Here is a 14,957-nt window from a genome sequence, read left to right on the forward strand (position 1 = left end):
AAGATGCTCTCGAAGCTTTGGCGAAGAAAATTGTTCTAAAAGCTGGAGCTGGCGGGACGAGGTTCCTCCGGGCTCCAGCGGCTGAATGTCGGGAGGTCCGTGCCCGTATCCAAGTTCGGCAGGAAAACAGCGCCGACATTCATATAAGGCACGTACGCCAGACGCGACCATGGCATGCGGGCGCAGAGCTGATTGCGGACTATACACCTTGCGCCTCCCCCCACCTTTCAAACCACCCTGAAATTGCGCACAACCCCACCAACCATGTCGGATCGCGAGTTTGGAGGTCAGTCGCACCAGCCTCCCCGCCGCAGAGCTCCCCCAAGCTAACAAAGAAGCAGGCAACGATGACCTCTCGCTGCCCAAAGGTACCGCCTCCTCCCTCGCCCCCGCCCCCGCCCCGGCCTCGTGCGCGCTCCGCGCCTGCTCCGCCGCAAGCCGCAGCTCGTTGCCGACTCGCGCTGACAAGCTGTAGCGACCGTCCAGAAAATCATCAACGAGATCCTCCAGAATGACCCCGGCATGAGCTTCGCCAAGGAGACGCGCGACCTCTTGATCGAGTGCTGCGTCGAATTCATCACCATGATCTCCTCCGAGGCCAACGACATTGCGGAGAAGGAAGCGAAGAAGACCATAGCGTGCGAGCACGTCAAGGCCGCGCTGGAGGACTTTGGCTTCGGCAACTACGTCAACGACATTATGCAAGTCGCTGCGGACCAGCGAAAGCAGCAGGCGGTACGCAACCCCGGACGCGCCCGGAAAGTAAAGTGGAACAGGCTGCTAACGGGCATCGATAGAATCGCGAGAAGAAGCAGAGCAAGATTGAGCAGAGCGGGCTCTCGGAGGAAGAGCTGATACGGCAGCAGCAGGAACTCTTCAGATCCGCGACCGACAAGTTCAACTCTGGTCCTCAGGAGTCCATGTGAGGGGGGCGAGTGCATTTGGGCGGCCGCGGGAGGTTATGGGAGGACGATCGGGCAGGCGTATACGGCGGCGGATATGGACGGCGTATGGCGCTTCGGTGCATAATGTTTTGTGGATTCTGGCATTCAAGGGAGCTTCTGCAGACGTGGGCGCGCGTAAGAAGCGTGAAGGGCATTAGGCTCGAAAATCTAAGACGATGTTATTCTCCTGAGTGAAAGCGAGGCATTTTTGGTGCCTGACGGGTGAAATTGAGACATGAGACATGGATGCGCGCATGCGCCCACGGGGTGATGACGTTCTCGCGAGGCGAAGCTGCGGCCTTTCCATGGAACCCAAGCCAGACCCTGGTGCGCTGCAACCGCATACCTACGATACGAGCCCCACGAACAAAACCCCCACGATACCCACGATAAGCCCCAGAGAACGAAGCCAGCACGCCCACACACCATGTCCGGACTCGAGAAAGCCCTTTTCAACCTCAAGGCACGCCACCCCGCTCCTCCTCCTTCTCCGACGGCAGCCTTGGGCCCCCGCGCTAACCGCCCGAGCAGTTCACGGCGAAGCAGCTGAACCGCCAAGCCGCAAAGGCGGGCAAAGATGAGCAGACGGAGAAGACGAAGCTGGAGAAGGTGCGTGCGCGACACACAGAGAAGGAGACAGAGAGAGAGAGAGAGAGAGAGAGAGGGAAAGACATGGCTGACACGCGGGTGGTGGGTTGCGCACGGAACAGGCGATGAAGCAAGGGCACAACGACATTGCGCGCATCTACGCGGGCAACGCGATCCGCAAGCAGAACGAGAAGCTGAACCTGCTGCGGCTGGCGTCGCGCATCGATGCCGTTAGCAGCAGGGTGCAGACGGCCGTGACGATGCGGCAGGTCACGGGCAGCATGGCCAACGTGGTCAAGGGCATGGATTCAGCGATGAAGGCCATGGATCTCGAGAAGGTACGGGAAGCACAGCAGAGAAGAAGAAGTCCTACAAGTCCTACAGGTCCTACAAACCACCTCCTTCACTTCCTCCCCATCCACCCACACATCCCCAAAGCTAACACAAAACCCACCCCGCGCCAAGATCTCCGCCGTAATGGACAAATTCGAGACGCAATTCGAAGACCTGGACGTCGCGACCGGCTACTACGAGAACGCGACGTCGTCGGCCACGGCCGTCGGCACGCCGCAGGAGGACGTCGACCGCCTGATGGCGCAGGCGGCGGACAAGGCCGGCGTGGAGCTGACGCAGGAGCTGGCGGGCGCGACGCCTGCGAAGACCAAGGTCGGGCCGACGGAGCAGGAGGAGGAGGGCTTGAATGAGCGGCTGCGCGCGCTGAGGAACTAGTGCGCTGGTAGTGGTGGTGGTGCTCCTGGCGATGTCGCCTCGTATGGAGCACGCACGCATGGCAGTGTTGTGACGCGATTGCACGGAGTTTCTGGCGTTGCGGGATTGATAGGTTGGGCAGGGCAGGGACGGGCTCAGGACTTCGTACATAGGTAGGTACATAGGCAGGCAGGGAAGAAAGCCATAACGCACCCAAACCTACGCCTGGGATCCACGACCTCCCTCCCTCTCTTTCTTCGCAGCGAAACACTCGTGGCAGTGACCTCGCAGACCCAGGACCCTACTCCGTACCTAGGTACCTACATAGGTACCTACATACATACCTACCTAAGCAGCACAGCACCGCACAGCACATCACAGCACAGCGAGATCAACGCACGCACGCACCGGAACCACCGAGCCGGCACGCGGGATTGCCCGAACAGGAAAATCGTCGTGTGGAGTTCTGTACTACTGCGACGGCACTGGCACTGGCGCTGCTATTCTTGCGCGTGGGACAGTGCCTACAGTAGCGCTGACGGCGGTGGTGGTGGGGGCGGGAGGCGACCTGTACCGTGGATGATGGTACCATAGGTACTCTGCTCTGCTCTGCCCTACCTAACCTGTAGGTACCTATAGCGAGGAGCGTCCATAGGTAGGTGGGTAGGTAGGTAGGGCTCACTCAGCCCCCTTATGAGCGGCTGTGGAGTGGAGTGGAGTGGGTAAGCCACGCTTTCTTACTCACACTCTCACACAGGGTCTCTTTCTCTTACTCACTGGTTCACTGGTTCGCACACGCCTACGCTCTCACGCTCGCTCACTCGCTCACCACCGCACCACGGCACCACAAGCAGCCAGCAGGATGGCCCTCCTCTGTGCCCCCGCGCACAAGCACACACACACACACACACAAACACGCACGCATATAAGCACCCCCTCAGCGCAGCACGTGTGCCCAAACCCAAACCACTCCACCCAACCCCACAGCACACCATGCGCCTAATGCATCTACACCTACATCTACACCTCCTGCGCACGCACCTCCTGCTCGCGACAATAACAACAACAACAACAACAACAACAACAACAACAACACACGCAGCGACGACATCGCCATGCTTCTGGCCGAACGGCAACACGACTGACGCCGCGTACGTGCCTTGTGCTGATAACGCCGCAAGCGGCGCAAGCGGGAGCGGGGCCGCAAGCCATTGCTGCGTAAGGGGCGACGCGTGCGTTTCTAATGGCTTGTGTTCGGGGACGGAGGACGGGATGGTGAGTTGGTTGCATCTCTGTCTTTCTTTTTGTGTTTGGGTGTTCGAGGGGAGGGGAGGGGACACACTTCCATCAAGACGCCAAGCTGACGCTTCTACCCAGCTCTATCGCGGCGCATGTACCGACCCCGCTTGGCCGTACACGACGTGCTTCAGCGCGTGCCCGAAGAGTGCGTGTGTCGTGCACACCTCCCCCTCCCATCATCCATCTCCCACTCCCCGTCCCATCCCAACCCCAACCCAGGTACTAACGACCGACAGTCCACCCCCAAGGCCCCGCGCCCCTCTACCCCTGCCCCAAAGACGCCAACGGCACGACCGCCGGCCCCGGTGCCACAGCCGTGCACTACTGGTGCGGCAACACGAGCGCGAACGTGTGCGCGCCGGGCCGCGGGCGGTACTACGACTACCCGCATGGGGCGTTTGTGGGTATTGCTGGCACTGTAGCTAACACTACTGAAGAATATAGCGCAGGCGGGGATGCAAATACAGGCACGGGTGTGAAAGTGGGTGTGGGCGTGGGCGTGGGCGTGGGCGTGCCTGCGCTGCTGCTTGCGGCAGTGCTGGGGCAGTGGGGGCGGCGCGAGAGGGCCAGGCGGCGCGCGCTGGAGGCGGGGGCGGAGGCGGGGGGCTGGGGCGGGAGGGGGCTGCTGGAGGGGGCGGCGGGTGTGGGTGTTGTTGGTGCTGGGGTGGGGTTGGGGGGTGAGAAGAGCGGTGCTCGTGGTGGGGGGGTTGTGGACGCGGAGATGGAGGCGCGCGAGGTGTGTGAGCTTGCCGAGCTCGGTGCGAGGCCGGTGGAGCTGTGTGCGGCCGAGGAGGTGGAGGGGGTTGGGCGCGTGGCGTAAGTACGGGCGATGTCAATCGGGTTTTGGAATTTGGCGTTTAATTGTTGACTGGGCTGAGCTGGGCTGGGCCCGACCTCGTTGGCGTTGTAGGTATAGACATCTCTGGCGTTCTTGTCTGGTTAACTGTACGCACGTATGTATGTAGATAGATGTTCTTCTGTAAGCTTCACGCGGAAAAGGCACGAAAGAGCTACTTGTTCCCTATATTTGAGAGACTAGGCAACAGCATGCTTGTGCAATCGCCAGAGAATAGGTAACGCTGCCATCCTGGCTAGTTTCGGTTCTCTTTCATGCTGCGTCTATATCTCACTTACTCATTCGCTTACTTCCGCACTCACCAGCCTACACAGCAGCATCACTTTATTCCCTTCCCCAACAACGAAGAAAGATAGGTAGGTAGGTACCTAGCAAACAAAAAAGCAAGCAAGAACAAGCCCTGTAAGCCACAAGCGCTTGCCGTGCTTCACACGTAAATAACACATTGCACTTCACACGCAAACAAGACATTGTGCTCTAGCAATGTGTACAGCAACAGCAGCACCCAGACAGCCCAGACACTCTGTCTTTACTATACTGCCTGTTTAGCGACAACGCCGCATATATACAAACGATACACAGCATCCATCACGAACAATGCATGCTGCTACACTGTTTATATATCCACGCCTCCGCACATAAACAGTCATTTGCAGCAACCACTCACTCACAGCCGCGTACTCGAGAACAACCTCGCAACCATGACGACTAATCTCCCAACCAAGGACCAGTTCCTCGCCACCGGCTTCACCGTCCTAACCCCCAGCGCCGTCCCACCAGACGACCGCAAATGCAGCATCTGCCTGAACGTCTACGGCAGCGGCGGCAGCAGCGAGCCGCCCATCCAGCTGCAAGTCTGCAACCACATCTTCGGGCGCGAATGCATCGAAGGCTGGGCCAGCGAGGGCGGAAACAGCTGTCCTATATGCCGGGCCGTTCTTTTCGAAGCCGAGGAGGTGCCGGACGACGAGGAGCTGGCATACCACCTGTTCAGCCACCCACCGCGCATCGACGCGGTCAACTCTGCGCAGCGCGTTGCAGGCCAGCGCGACGAGCGCTTCTACGCCGTCAATGACGCGGGGGAGACGCTGTCCTCGGCTCATGCGTTTTACATGTGGACGCTGGGGCTCATTGCTCGGGTCCGCCATGAGGCGGAGGATAGGGCGATGCGCGAGCTCGAGGCCGAGTTCGCGACGGCTACGAGAGGGCTTACGGGGGCGCGAAGCGCTATGGTGGACTTGGCGGGCTTTCTGCAGAACCTGGACACTGCTGACGCGGATGCAGAGGGCTCGCTCAGAACCGTCGCTACTGCCGTTAGTGGGTTCTGTAGGCTTTTGCTTGCTGTTTTTCCGCACCAGGGGCTTGACAGCGTGCCGCTGATGCCGCCGGAGTTCTATCGTGAGTTGGAGGCCATGCGCCTCGATACTGTGCAGCGGCGAGACAATCTGCCGCGTGACCTGCCGGGCACGAGAGAGCAGTTCCTCACTGCCGTCCGCGAGCTCGAGCACGCGATAATGCACCACCCGCGGGGCCTGCTGCAGCGGCAGCAAGACCTAGAGCGGGCGCGAAGGGAGCTGCCACAGCGCGCAAACCCCTGGCTGACAGTGCGCGTGCTCCCCACGGCCATAAACCTGCAGTCGATGCGCGAATGGTTTGTCAATGACCACGCAGACGCCTGGAACCATGCTGACGACGACGCTCGCGATCTAGGTACCGCCTTTGGCAATATTGCCGCTTGGGTGCTTGAGCATGACGGTGAGATGTACAGAGTTGACGATCTCTGTGCCCGTCTTGAGACGGTGAGTCAGCTTGACTCTTATAGCCCTGATGTACGAGAGGCTGTTCGCGACCTAGTTATGATGGTGATCGGGTTCCGGACCTCTCGTGAGATAGAGCTCTTTGGTGGGTTGCTTTGACTTGATGCCGTTCTGATCGTGTTCTGCATTTCCTTTGCTCTTATTGCTTTTTTGTAGATGAAATTGACTGAATTAATAATCTGAACATCATATGGAGTTTTTCTTCTTTTGTAAATTGTGAACGACCCTCTCTCGTGATGACAAAGCCTCGAGAGTCGAGTGAAACTAAGTAGCGAAACCGGCGTTGCATCAGCTCGTAGATAACGATACACAGTAACCAGATACTAACAGCACATTAGCCAAGTAGTTTCAACTTCCTTTCATATACAGTGTGCCTTCACACACCTGCACAAACAGCGCTCTTTGTTACGCAAGCAGAGCAAACAAGCCACCGCGTCAGCCACAAATACTTACCACGTGGAACAGTCAACGCAAGCAAGACATTGTGCTCTGACAATGCGTATATAGCCCCATCCGCTCACCTCACTATTTAATGGCAGCAGCAACGCTCAAATACAAATTATACAATGTATACACGAACTGTATATATCTACGACGATGGAGTTAGAGAGTTACATATACCCAAACGCTCAAACACTGCAGTGTACTCACGAAAGTAGCACACACCTCACTCACAAGCATGGCAGACGAGCTCCCCACCAAGGACGAGTTCCTTGCCTCAGGTTTCGACAGTTTGACTGTTGATGAGGTCCCAGAGGAGGACCGTAAATGCAGCATCTGCCTCAACGAGTACGACGGCCACGGCGACGACAACGGTGAGACACCCGTCCGCCTCAACGCCTGCGGTCACATTTTCGGGCTTGAGTGCATCACGCTCTGGGCCAACGAAGACATCGCCACCGGCAACAAGTGTCCGACCTGCCGGTCTGTGCTCTTCGAGGGGGATGAGGAGGAGGAGTGGGCCGAGGAAGGCGCTGACGATGGTGAACCCGAGGAGGTACGTCTCAATCGCGTCTCCTACGATGCGTACGCCAACCCCGCGCGCCTGCATAATAACAACCCGCGACCAGTTGTGGGCCAGCGCGACGACCGCGCCTACGATCTCGGTCCGCGGGCTGAGGAGCTGTCCCGCGATGAGATGAGCGACCTCTGGCTCGTCGTGCAGGATGCTAGAGCGCGCTTGGAGGGACAAGAACGTAACATGCGACGAGACATGAGACGATGGCAAGTGCAAGAAATCCGTCTCGTACGCATCATCCCCCAACTCATGGAGCAACGGGCCCAACTTCAAGGCCCTCTGACCACCACGCTGCGTGAGCTTGATGCTTCGGTTGAAGGAGACGACACAGTAAAGACACTTGAAGCCGTGTCGGTCGCTGTTGAAGGGATTTGTGAGTGGTTCGACGATGATGCGCGGCTTGACGAGTATTCGCAATTGGTCGACATCGACTTTCGTGGCTCGATGCAGGAGATGCGCTTGGGTCTTGTCCAGAGGCGACAAAGTCTGCCATAAGGCCTTCTGAGTACAAAAGAGGAACTCACCATGGTTATCCAAGAACTTTTGCACATCATGGGTCACCATCTAAACGGCCTGGTTAAGAGACGATTGGAGCTGGATGCAACCCGAGCTCAGCTGCGCGGAATGGCAGACCAGCGGGCTGTAGAGGAACGACAGCGCCCATGGGTGACTGTGCGATGGCTCCCGATGAGCACCAACATACGGTCCCTAGGCGAATGGTTTGTCAACGATCGTGAAGGCTGGAACTATGCTGACGAAGACTTAGCACACTTCGGAACTGCTTTGGACAGAATCGGCAACTGGGTGCTTGCTCACGATCTGGAGATGTACACAACTGAAGATCTTCATGCTCATCTCGAAGCATCGACCCAGATCGATTTTCGCCTTTCCAACACCGCTGTTCGCGATCTTGTCGCAATGTTGGTTGGTTTTCGAATCATCCAAGAGGTGAATGTCTATGGTGGTTTGCTCTGATCCCCATCGGTGCTCTGCTCGCGCGCTGCATTTGCTTTGCTGCTGCTTTCTTTCTTTCTTTTAAACTTGACTAGAAATCAATAGAAATCAATAGACTTTGAAGTCTTTAAAATCTTTCTTTGTAAGTTGTGAACTGTCCAAGCTGATATTATTAGTACCACCGTAGTTAGTGTGCTTAGTACAGTAACTCCTGCACCAGGTTAAGGAGCTGCGTTTTACCGTTGTAGACGGCATGCAGCTTGATGATATCGGGACCATGGACGGGTGACAGTCAGGGCTTATCGATTGTGCACCAGGGCAACTCGTCAGCTCTGAAGTCTTGAATTGGAAACAAGCATGTGAGCAATATCAGTACAGTCCAAAGGCGTGGCCAGGATCATTTGGCGGTCTCTGCTCGCCGCAAAAGGGTGTGGAGTGTTGGGTGTTTTGCGAATAATGGTAGTTACAGGATGTGTGCATCCGGTCGCGACTCTGGCGTGTCTCCGGTACTCGTAGCTCGGGACATGGGGCCGCCGGCGCCCCTGGCAACGACGACGGTCAACAAAAAGTCCTGCCCAAGGCCAACGCCGAGAGGATGATCGGGCGCCAATGGGACCACAGAGCTTCCAGAAACTTTCTGGCGGGCTCGGGAGGACTCGGCACATCGATGATCGCAGGGCGGTCGGTGCCTCGAGTGAGGCGTTGTTGATCGAGTTATTAGTTACCTCTGGCCGAGGATAAGGGATGCAGTCGTACTCGTGTGCAGATCGGACGGGACAGTCGACAGTCGTCGACGAGTGCCGCTGGTGGGGAAAAAGCAAGGCCATGTGTGGCTGCAGGCCGTTGAGGACCAAGCTTTCGGGGTGCCGCGCAGCAGTTGGCGCGTGGCCAATCTAGAACGGGGCGGGTCGAAGTGTGGAGGGACAAGCACGGGGCTGTCGCGGAGGAGGAATCAAGATGCGGAGCGGTGGACCAAGGTCGTTATGAGAGCGTGCCGTGTTTGCCGTGCGTGTACGTGGTGCTCTCGGTGGATACCTGTTTGGTAGACTTTCTTTCTCCCTGTGTGTGGTGATGGCATCCATCTTGGCATCTTGTCGCGGGTTTCTTGGAAGTGGCGACGTGGCGGTGCAAGTAAGAGGCGGTGCAAAGACGGTGGGCGGAAAGGACGAGATCCGATTGCCTGCCCTGGCCTGTCCAGGCCCTGTTGGCAAAGTGGGTATTTCCCTTGCTAGGCAGGGCTTGGCATCTGTGGCTAGGTCCGCAGAGCAGCTCGCCCCCGGCCGGAGGCACAACAGGCGTTTGTGTGCGCCAGACCGACAAACCTATGACGCCGCGTGGCTTTGAAGCGTCTGTATTACTTGCCCGTTGCCCGCCCTCCCCTACGACTGTGCCTCCTCCGCACCTCTTTCCCGCCGCCGCCGCTTTCTCGAACCGTGGGTGCTTGGGGCGTGACGCTCACAATATCGACAGCCCCAGCACTAGCCTGGCCCTGATCAACGTACGCCATTGGCCAGCCCTCTGCTATGCGTAAGTGCATCATCGCCGACGTGGAGCACGCTGCTCCCTCCGACGGGTCCCTGGCGGCCCACATTTTGCGCAGCTTCCCTATCGCTCCTGTCTGTCTTATCCAGCCGTGCTTATTAGGCTGCCGCCAACCCTCGTTCCCTTCCTGCATCCACACCCTCGCACTTGCTGCGAACCACCATCGATGGGAGATCCCTCTGATAGTTTTCTAGACCGTATCAACTCTTGGGCAAAAGCGCATGCCTCAAACCGCCTGCCCGCCGACGCTCAGCGCTCCATCCTACCCTTGAGCCACCAACCCAGCAATGGCAGCTCCGACCCGTCGGCTCTTTCCACAATCACCAGTCAGCCTCCGCGCTCCAGCAGACACGGCAGCTCCAGCGGCGCCACCGTCAGAAACAATGTCGCCGACACCACTTCCTCAAATCCGCCCCCGCCAGCTCCGCCTCCCGATAATACCACAGCTGATGGAGCGGCGCCTGCCTCCCTGAATCCGCAGGAGAAACGTCCTATGACTACTCGCGCCAAGGATGGTACCATCCGCTTCTTCATACATTTCAAGGATGCCTTGTGCTACAGCTGGTTCAACCTGCTGCTAGTCTTCGTCCCTATCGGCATTGCTTCAAAACCGGCCGGCTTGTCCTCGGAGATCATCTTCGCCATGAACGCAGTTGCCATCATTCCGCTCGCTGGCCTTTTGAGCCACGCCACCGAGAGCGTGGCCTCTAGTCTCGGTGACACGCTTGGAGCTTTGCTCAACGTCTCGTTCGGCAATGCAGTCGAGTTGATTCTGTTCATCATCCTGCTTGCCAAGGACGAGATCCGCGTCGTCCAGGCCTCACTTTTGGGATCGATTCTTGCAAACCTGCTTCTCATTCTGGGCATGGCCTTCCTCTTTGGTGGCCTGCGTTTCCAGGAACAGGCAAGTTTGCATTTTTCCCCGCAGTTAATTTCGGCTGAAACTGACAATCCCCCAGGTTTACAACAGCACGGTCACTCAGATGAGCGCTTGTTTGGTCAGTTTGGCTGTCATGAGTCTTCTCTTGCCGACGGCCTTCCACGCTTCATTCTCTAGCTACGACAATGCCGACGACGAGACCCTCAAAGTCAGCCGTGGTACCAGCGTGGTACGTACAATTTCAAGCATCGTCCTATTTGCCTACTAATTCACTTTGCAGGTGCTGCTCCTGGTATACGTCTTGTACCTGCTTTTCCAGCTGAAGTCTCACGCGTACCTCTACGAAAGCACGCCCCAGCACATCATTGATGAGGAGTCTCACCCTGGTGTCCTGGCAGACATTCTCAACTCCAGTTCCTCCGAGTCGTCCAGTGACTCCAGCAGCACGGATTCCGACGGCTCCTCTGGCTCCAACACGACCGCAAAGAGGATCAAGCGTGCCTTCCGGAATCGCAGGCGCAGAAAGTCCAGCGTTAGCTCCAAGGACACGCCGTCCATTCCGTCGGTCGTGAGCTCTCCCGACGGCGAACACCGCAGGGTCTACTTCGAAAATCAAGCCCACGCCCAGAACGACAAGTCTTCTCGCCGCGGCTCTGTCCTGGGCCCGATCTTCAGCGGAGATGAGGCCGATGCCGACGACGAGGCCGCCAGGCCTGACGCTCAACCTCGGGTCCGCGATTTCGAGACCGGATCGTCCAGTTCGCCCCCGCATGAGAAGCGGAAAAAGAAGCACCACAAGAGAAAGCACTCCAAACACGCAAACAACGAACCCGAGTTCAACGAGAAGTCTTCACTCCAGAAAATCCCATCTGCGTCTGGAAACCCAGTTGACAACCGTCCTCGGGTTGGTTTCGCCGAAGACCCTGTCTCTTCGATGGTTGAGCCGCCCGTCTCGCCGAACTCGAAGCGCCCCTTCAACCTCCGCCAGTTCTCGACCCGCCCGAACATACCCATGCCTTCGCTTCTTGCCAACAACGTCTTTTCGAATCCGCCATCATCTGGCTCGCCCAACCCTGCCCTGGCGAAGGGTAGTGCTGGTGGCAGCCTGCGCCGTACTGCTTCTCTGCCGGACAGACTTAACCGACCGTCTTCTGCGGTCACTTCAACTGCTCCCGTGGCTCCTAGCAGCCAGCAGGTCAATGCTCAAACCGAACCGGCAGAAGAGCTTGAAGCGCCCGAAATGTCGCGCACTTCTGCCATTGTCATGCTTCTCATCACGACTGGTCTGGTGGCCGTTTGCGCCGATTTCATGTCGGACGCCATTGAGCCCATGGTCGAGACTACGGGCATCAGTCAAGCGTTCATCGGTCTGATCATCCTGCCCATTGTCGGTAACGCGGCGGAGCACGTTACGGCCGTTACTGTGGCGGCGAAGAACAAGATGGATCTGGCGATTGGCGTGGCCGTGGGCAGCAGTATCCAGATTGCCATATTCGTGACGCCGTTTATCGTCATTCTGGGGTGGATCATGGGCAAGGAGATGTCGCTCTACTTCAACCTCTTCGAGACGGTGTCGCTGTTCGTGACGGCGTTTGTGGTCAACTTCCTGGTGCTTGATGGGCGCAGCAATTACCTTGAAGGCTCGCTGCTGATAGCGGCGTACGTGATTATAGCGTAAGTTTTCCCTTTCCCTGACGTAGGAGATGCTGGATGAATGCGGGCAATGATGGCTAACATTGGATTGTACAGTGTCGCGTCCTTCTTCTACCCCGACGGCTGCGACGCCAGCCAGATTGGTGGCTCGGAAGGGTCGTGCCAGTGAGGAAGACGAGACGAGACGAGGCGAACTAGTCTAGTCTAGTCTAAGCTGCTGGATAGGCCGGCCGGCTCTGGGAAACCAGCAATGCGATGCAAAGCAAACGATATCGATATACCTAACCTAACTAATACAATACCCCCCCTTGACATGACACGAAGAATGGATTTGCAAATGTCAATGTCAATGTCAATGTCAGAGTTTATGAGGAGTGGAGTGGATGGTGTGGATGGAGTGTGGTGGAGTGCGGTGCGGTGGGATGGTAGTTGGCAGATTGCGTTGGTGGGTGGTGGGCGGGGAAGGGAGTAGTGGGCTCGATGGTTCCGGTTCAATGGTTGATATGGCTGGCGGGCTGGCAGATTGTTTGCGTCCTTTACACTCTCGCTCTCCTACTCACAAATAGCAACGTACCTAGGCTACTGCTATCAGAGATTTCGTGCTCCTACTCCTAGCCATGCACATCAACATCAACAGTGGTGGTAACCATCTATCTACATACTATGTGACTAAAGCAAAGATATGCTCGTAAGGTGATGATTAGTATGTATGTATGTATGTAATGTCAAAAAGAGGGAGGATAGGGGATAAAGAGGTTTTGCAGGACAGGACAGACAGGACAGCCAGTCAGGTAGCCAGCCACACGGTGCCTACTGTACAGCGGGTGTTATAGACGGATTAAGGGCTATCGCTTCGCTTTGATTAACTGTTTGAATGTATAGTATTAAGAGTTTGCGTTGTCTATGTCCTCTTCTAAGAAAAGTAGTAAGAGTATATTAGTGTTATCTATTCTCGTCCTTTGATGCGTGATTTTCTAAATAACTAGGTAGGGAGTAGGATAAGATAGGGTAGAATAGGTGTCATACGGGCTTGCTTGGGGGGATATGCTGGTCTGGTCTGGTCTATTTGATAGTTAACATACTCCTGGTGGTAGTTGTGTCTATAAATGGTATATCAGCTAGCTACCTAGGTAAGAGCAGAGACTCACACGCATGCGACACACGTCCTATCGTCTCTTGTCTTTACCCCTCGTTCTTACCCCGCACGCACCCAGCACCTGGCTCCCGCTCCTGCAGCAGCAGTACAGTACCTAGCCCCCCGAGCCCCCCGAGCCCCGCAAGCGCCAAGCTCCCTCCGGCATAGAGCATCTGCTTACGCATCTACCTGCCTGGCACCTAGGTGGCCGGTCCATACTATGCGTCCGGAATCCGCTAGTCGGATCTAGAATCTAGAACACATGTGCGGGCAGACACGCTTACTTGCTTACTTAGCCGCCCCGCTCGTAGCGTGGCGCGTAGATGGATGGATAGATAGATAGGTAGATCTAAGTAAGTAATCCGTATATGCGCTGATACTGTTACGGAGACTGAGGTAGAGACAGGCTTACGGGCAGCTTTAGTACTTTATAACTAAGCCGCCGTACGGATTACCCCGCGTCACTGCAGGTCCTGGAGTCGTGTATCGTATGTATGTGTAGGTAACTGTCCGTCCGGAGTACCCCGTACGCGCCCAAACACCAAACCTCAAACACAAACACCGCCCCTGCGGGCGGGCGTCCAGGTTCCCCTCTCCTAACCCCCACCCTGACCCCAACCCCAGCTCAACCTCAAACGCAACCTCAAACACAACCTAACCTCAAACACATACGCACATATGCACGACACCGCGCCCCACGCCTACCCATCCACCATCCACCAACCCCAGCCAACAGCCAACCCCAAGTTCGCCAACCGCATTCTACTACACTACCGAAACAAACATGCGCCGCCTTCATTTCACTGCCAACCAACCACGGCAACCCAGGCCCCTTGAGTAAGCTAACTTACTCCGTCCTCAGCCATACACACCACACATCATCATCATCATCATCATCATCATCATCAAGGAAATAGGTACGGATTACATTACCTTGGACAAACGCTGCAATAGGCCTGTCTCTACCTCCCTGCCTTACCAGCCATCCACCTATCAATACTAAGCACCAAGCACCACCCGCATCCCAGACGCCAAACGCTAGACCCCAGACCCCAGACCCCAGACACACGCACGCACGCATGCATGCACCTACGCAACGCACTGCAATGCAACCTCGCCCAACTCACTTCCCCCAATAACCCCCGCAATAAATTAACTAAACCCCGCGACAAGCCCAAGCCCAAGACCCAAGCCCCAAGCCCCAAGACCCAAGACCCAAGTGTCCAGCCCAATCAAATCAACCAATTACCTCTCACACACAGAAAGACAGACAGAAAGACAGACAGAAAGACAGACACTAGAGACAGCATCCAGATTCTCAAACACGCCCAGCCCCAGCCAGATCTAGATCCAGATTCACGCCCACGCCCACGGCTCGTCTCGCGTCGTCTCGTCTCGCATGTGTATTCAACCATGTACGTACGCAGAAGCATACGCAAAAACCATGCAAACCAAAGCAAACCAATACAGAGGCAACTCAGCAACCAATCTCAAGCAACATAAACACCACATCAACCAAACATAACCACAAAAAAAAAAAAAAAAAAAAAAAAAAAAATAGCT

At 56.5% G+C, this 14,957-nt stretch overlaps 7 protein-coding genes across 7 annotated transcripts; all 7 read left to right on the plus strand.

The window, feature by feature from the left end:
- Positions 1-264: 264 nt before the first annotated feature.
- K452DRAFT_295442 (uncharacterized protein) lies at positions 265-926 on the plus strand (the record flags this gene model as incomplete). The annotated part of the gene is made up of 4 exons (XM_033541812.1): positions 265-286; positions 342-368; positions 476-735; positions 798-926. The coding sequence occupies 4 exons, from the start codon at positions 265-267 to the stop codon at positions 924-926; spliced, it is 438 nt and encodes a 145-aa protein (XP_033400575.1).
- A 342-nt stretch (positions 927-1,268) lies between these two features.
- On the plus strand, positions 1,269-2,488 carry K452DRAFT_244298 (uncharacterized protein). The gene is made up of 4 exons (XM_033537942.1): positions 1,269-1,407; positions 1,476-1,553; positions 1,655-1,870; positions 1,998-2,488. Exons 1-4 carry the CDS (start codon positions 1,372-1,374, stop codon positions 2,259-2,261), a joined length of 594 nt encoding a protein of 197 aa, XP_033400576.1. The 5' UTR covers positions 1,269-1,371; the 3' UTR covers positions 2,262-2,488.
- A 995-nt stretch (positions 2,489-3,483) lies between these two features.
- On the plus strand, positions 3,484-4,533 carry K452DRAFT_316024 (uncharacterized protein; the record flags this gene model as incomplete). Its single annotated transcript, XM_033543916.1, has 3 exons — positions 3,484-3,492; positions 3,618-3,684; positions 3,776-4,533. The coding sequence occupies 3 exons, from the start codon at positions 3,484-3,486 to the stop codon at positions 4,357-4,359; spliced, it is 660 nt and encodes a 219-aa protein (XP_033400577.1). The 3' UTR covers positions 4,360-4,533.
- A 563-nt stretch (positions 4,534-5,096) lies between these two features.
- On the plus strand, positions 5,097-7,725 carry K452DRAFT_316025 (uncharacterized protein; the record flags this gene model as incomplete). Its single annotated transcript, XM_033543917.1, has 2 exons — positions 5,097-6,150; positions 6,899-7,725. The coding sequence occupies 2 exons, from the start codon at positions 5,097-5,099 to the stop codon at positions 7,723-7,725; spliced, it is 1,881 nt and encodes a 626-aa protein (XP_033400578.1).
- Positions 7,726-7,854: 129 nt separating this feature from the next.
- Positions 7,855-8,205, plus strand: K452DRAFT_305834 (uncharacterized protein; the record flags this gene model as incomplete). Its single annotated transcript, XM_033542931.1, has 1 exon — positions 7,855-8,205. The coding sequence occupies one exon, from the start codon at positions 7,855-7,857 to the stop codon at positions 8,203-8,205; it is 351 nt and encodes a 116-aa protein (XP_033400579.1).
- Positions 8,206-9,688: 1,483 nt separating this feature from the next.
- Positions 9,689-12,901, plus strand: K452DRAFT_265291 (uncharacterized protein). The gene is made up of 4 exons (XM_033538741.1): positions 9,689-10,630; positions 10,686-10,835; positions 10,887-12,280; positions 12,356-12,901. The coding sequence occupies exons 1-4, from the start codon at positions 9,893-9,895 to the stop codon at positions 12,426-12,428; spliced, it is 2,355 nt and encodes a 784-aa protein (XP_033400580.1). The 5' UTR covers positions 9,689-9,892; the 3' UTR covers positions 12,429-12,901.
- A 1,453-nt stretch (positions 12,902-14,354) lies between these two features.
- K452DRAFT_131403 (uncharacterized protein) lies at positions 14,355-14,955 on the plus strand. Its single transcript, XM_033535289.1, has one exon. The coding sequence runs from the start codon at positions 14,478-14,480 to the stop codon at positions 14,895-14,897; it is 420 nt and encodes a 139-aa protein (XP_033400581.1). The 5' UTR covers positions 14,355-14,477; the 3' UTR covers positions 14,898-14,955.
- The last annotated feature ends 2 nt before the right edge of the window (positions 14,956-14,957 follow it).

This window comes from Aplosporella prunicola (assembly GCF_010093885.1).
Source record: "Aplosporella prunicola CBS 121167 unplaced genomic scaffold K452scaffold_5, whole genome shotgun sequence".
Lineage (NCBI taxonomy): Eukaryota > Fungi > Ascomycota > Dothideomycetes > Botryosphaeriales > Aplosporellaceae > Aplosporella > Aplosporella prunicola.

Bases quoted from the DNA above. Each gene is read 5' to 3' on its own strand.
- K452DRAFT_244298 (XM_033537942.1), top strand. From the start codon at position 1,372: ATGTCCGGACTCGAGAAAGCCCTTTTCAACCTCAAG. The intron at 1,408-1,475 runs GCACGCCACCCC...CCGCCCGAGCAG, and splicing joins AAGCCCTTTTCAACCTCAAG to TTCACGGCGAAGCAGCTGAA. The intron at 1,554-1,654 runs GTGCGTGCGCGA...CGCACGGAACAG, and splicing joins AGAAGACGAAGCTGGAGAAG to GCGATGAAGCAAGGGCACAA.
- K452DRAFT_265291 (XM_033538741.1), top strand. From the start codon at position 9,893: ATGGGAGATCCCTCTGATAGTTTTCTAGACCGTATCAACTCTTGGGCA. The intron at 10,836-10,886 runs GTACGTACAATT...TTCACTTTGCAG, and splicing joins TCAGCCGTGGTACCAGCGTG to GTGCTGCTCCTGGTATACGT. The intron at 12,281-12,355 runs GTAAGTTTTCCC...TGGATTGTACAG, and splicing joins GCGGCGTACGTGATTATAGC to TGTCGCGTCCTTCTTCTACC.
- K452DRAFT_131403 (XM_033535289.1), top strand. From the start codon at position 14,478: ATGCACCTACGCAACGCACTGCAATGCAACCTCGCCCAACTCACTTCC.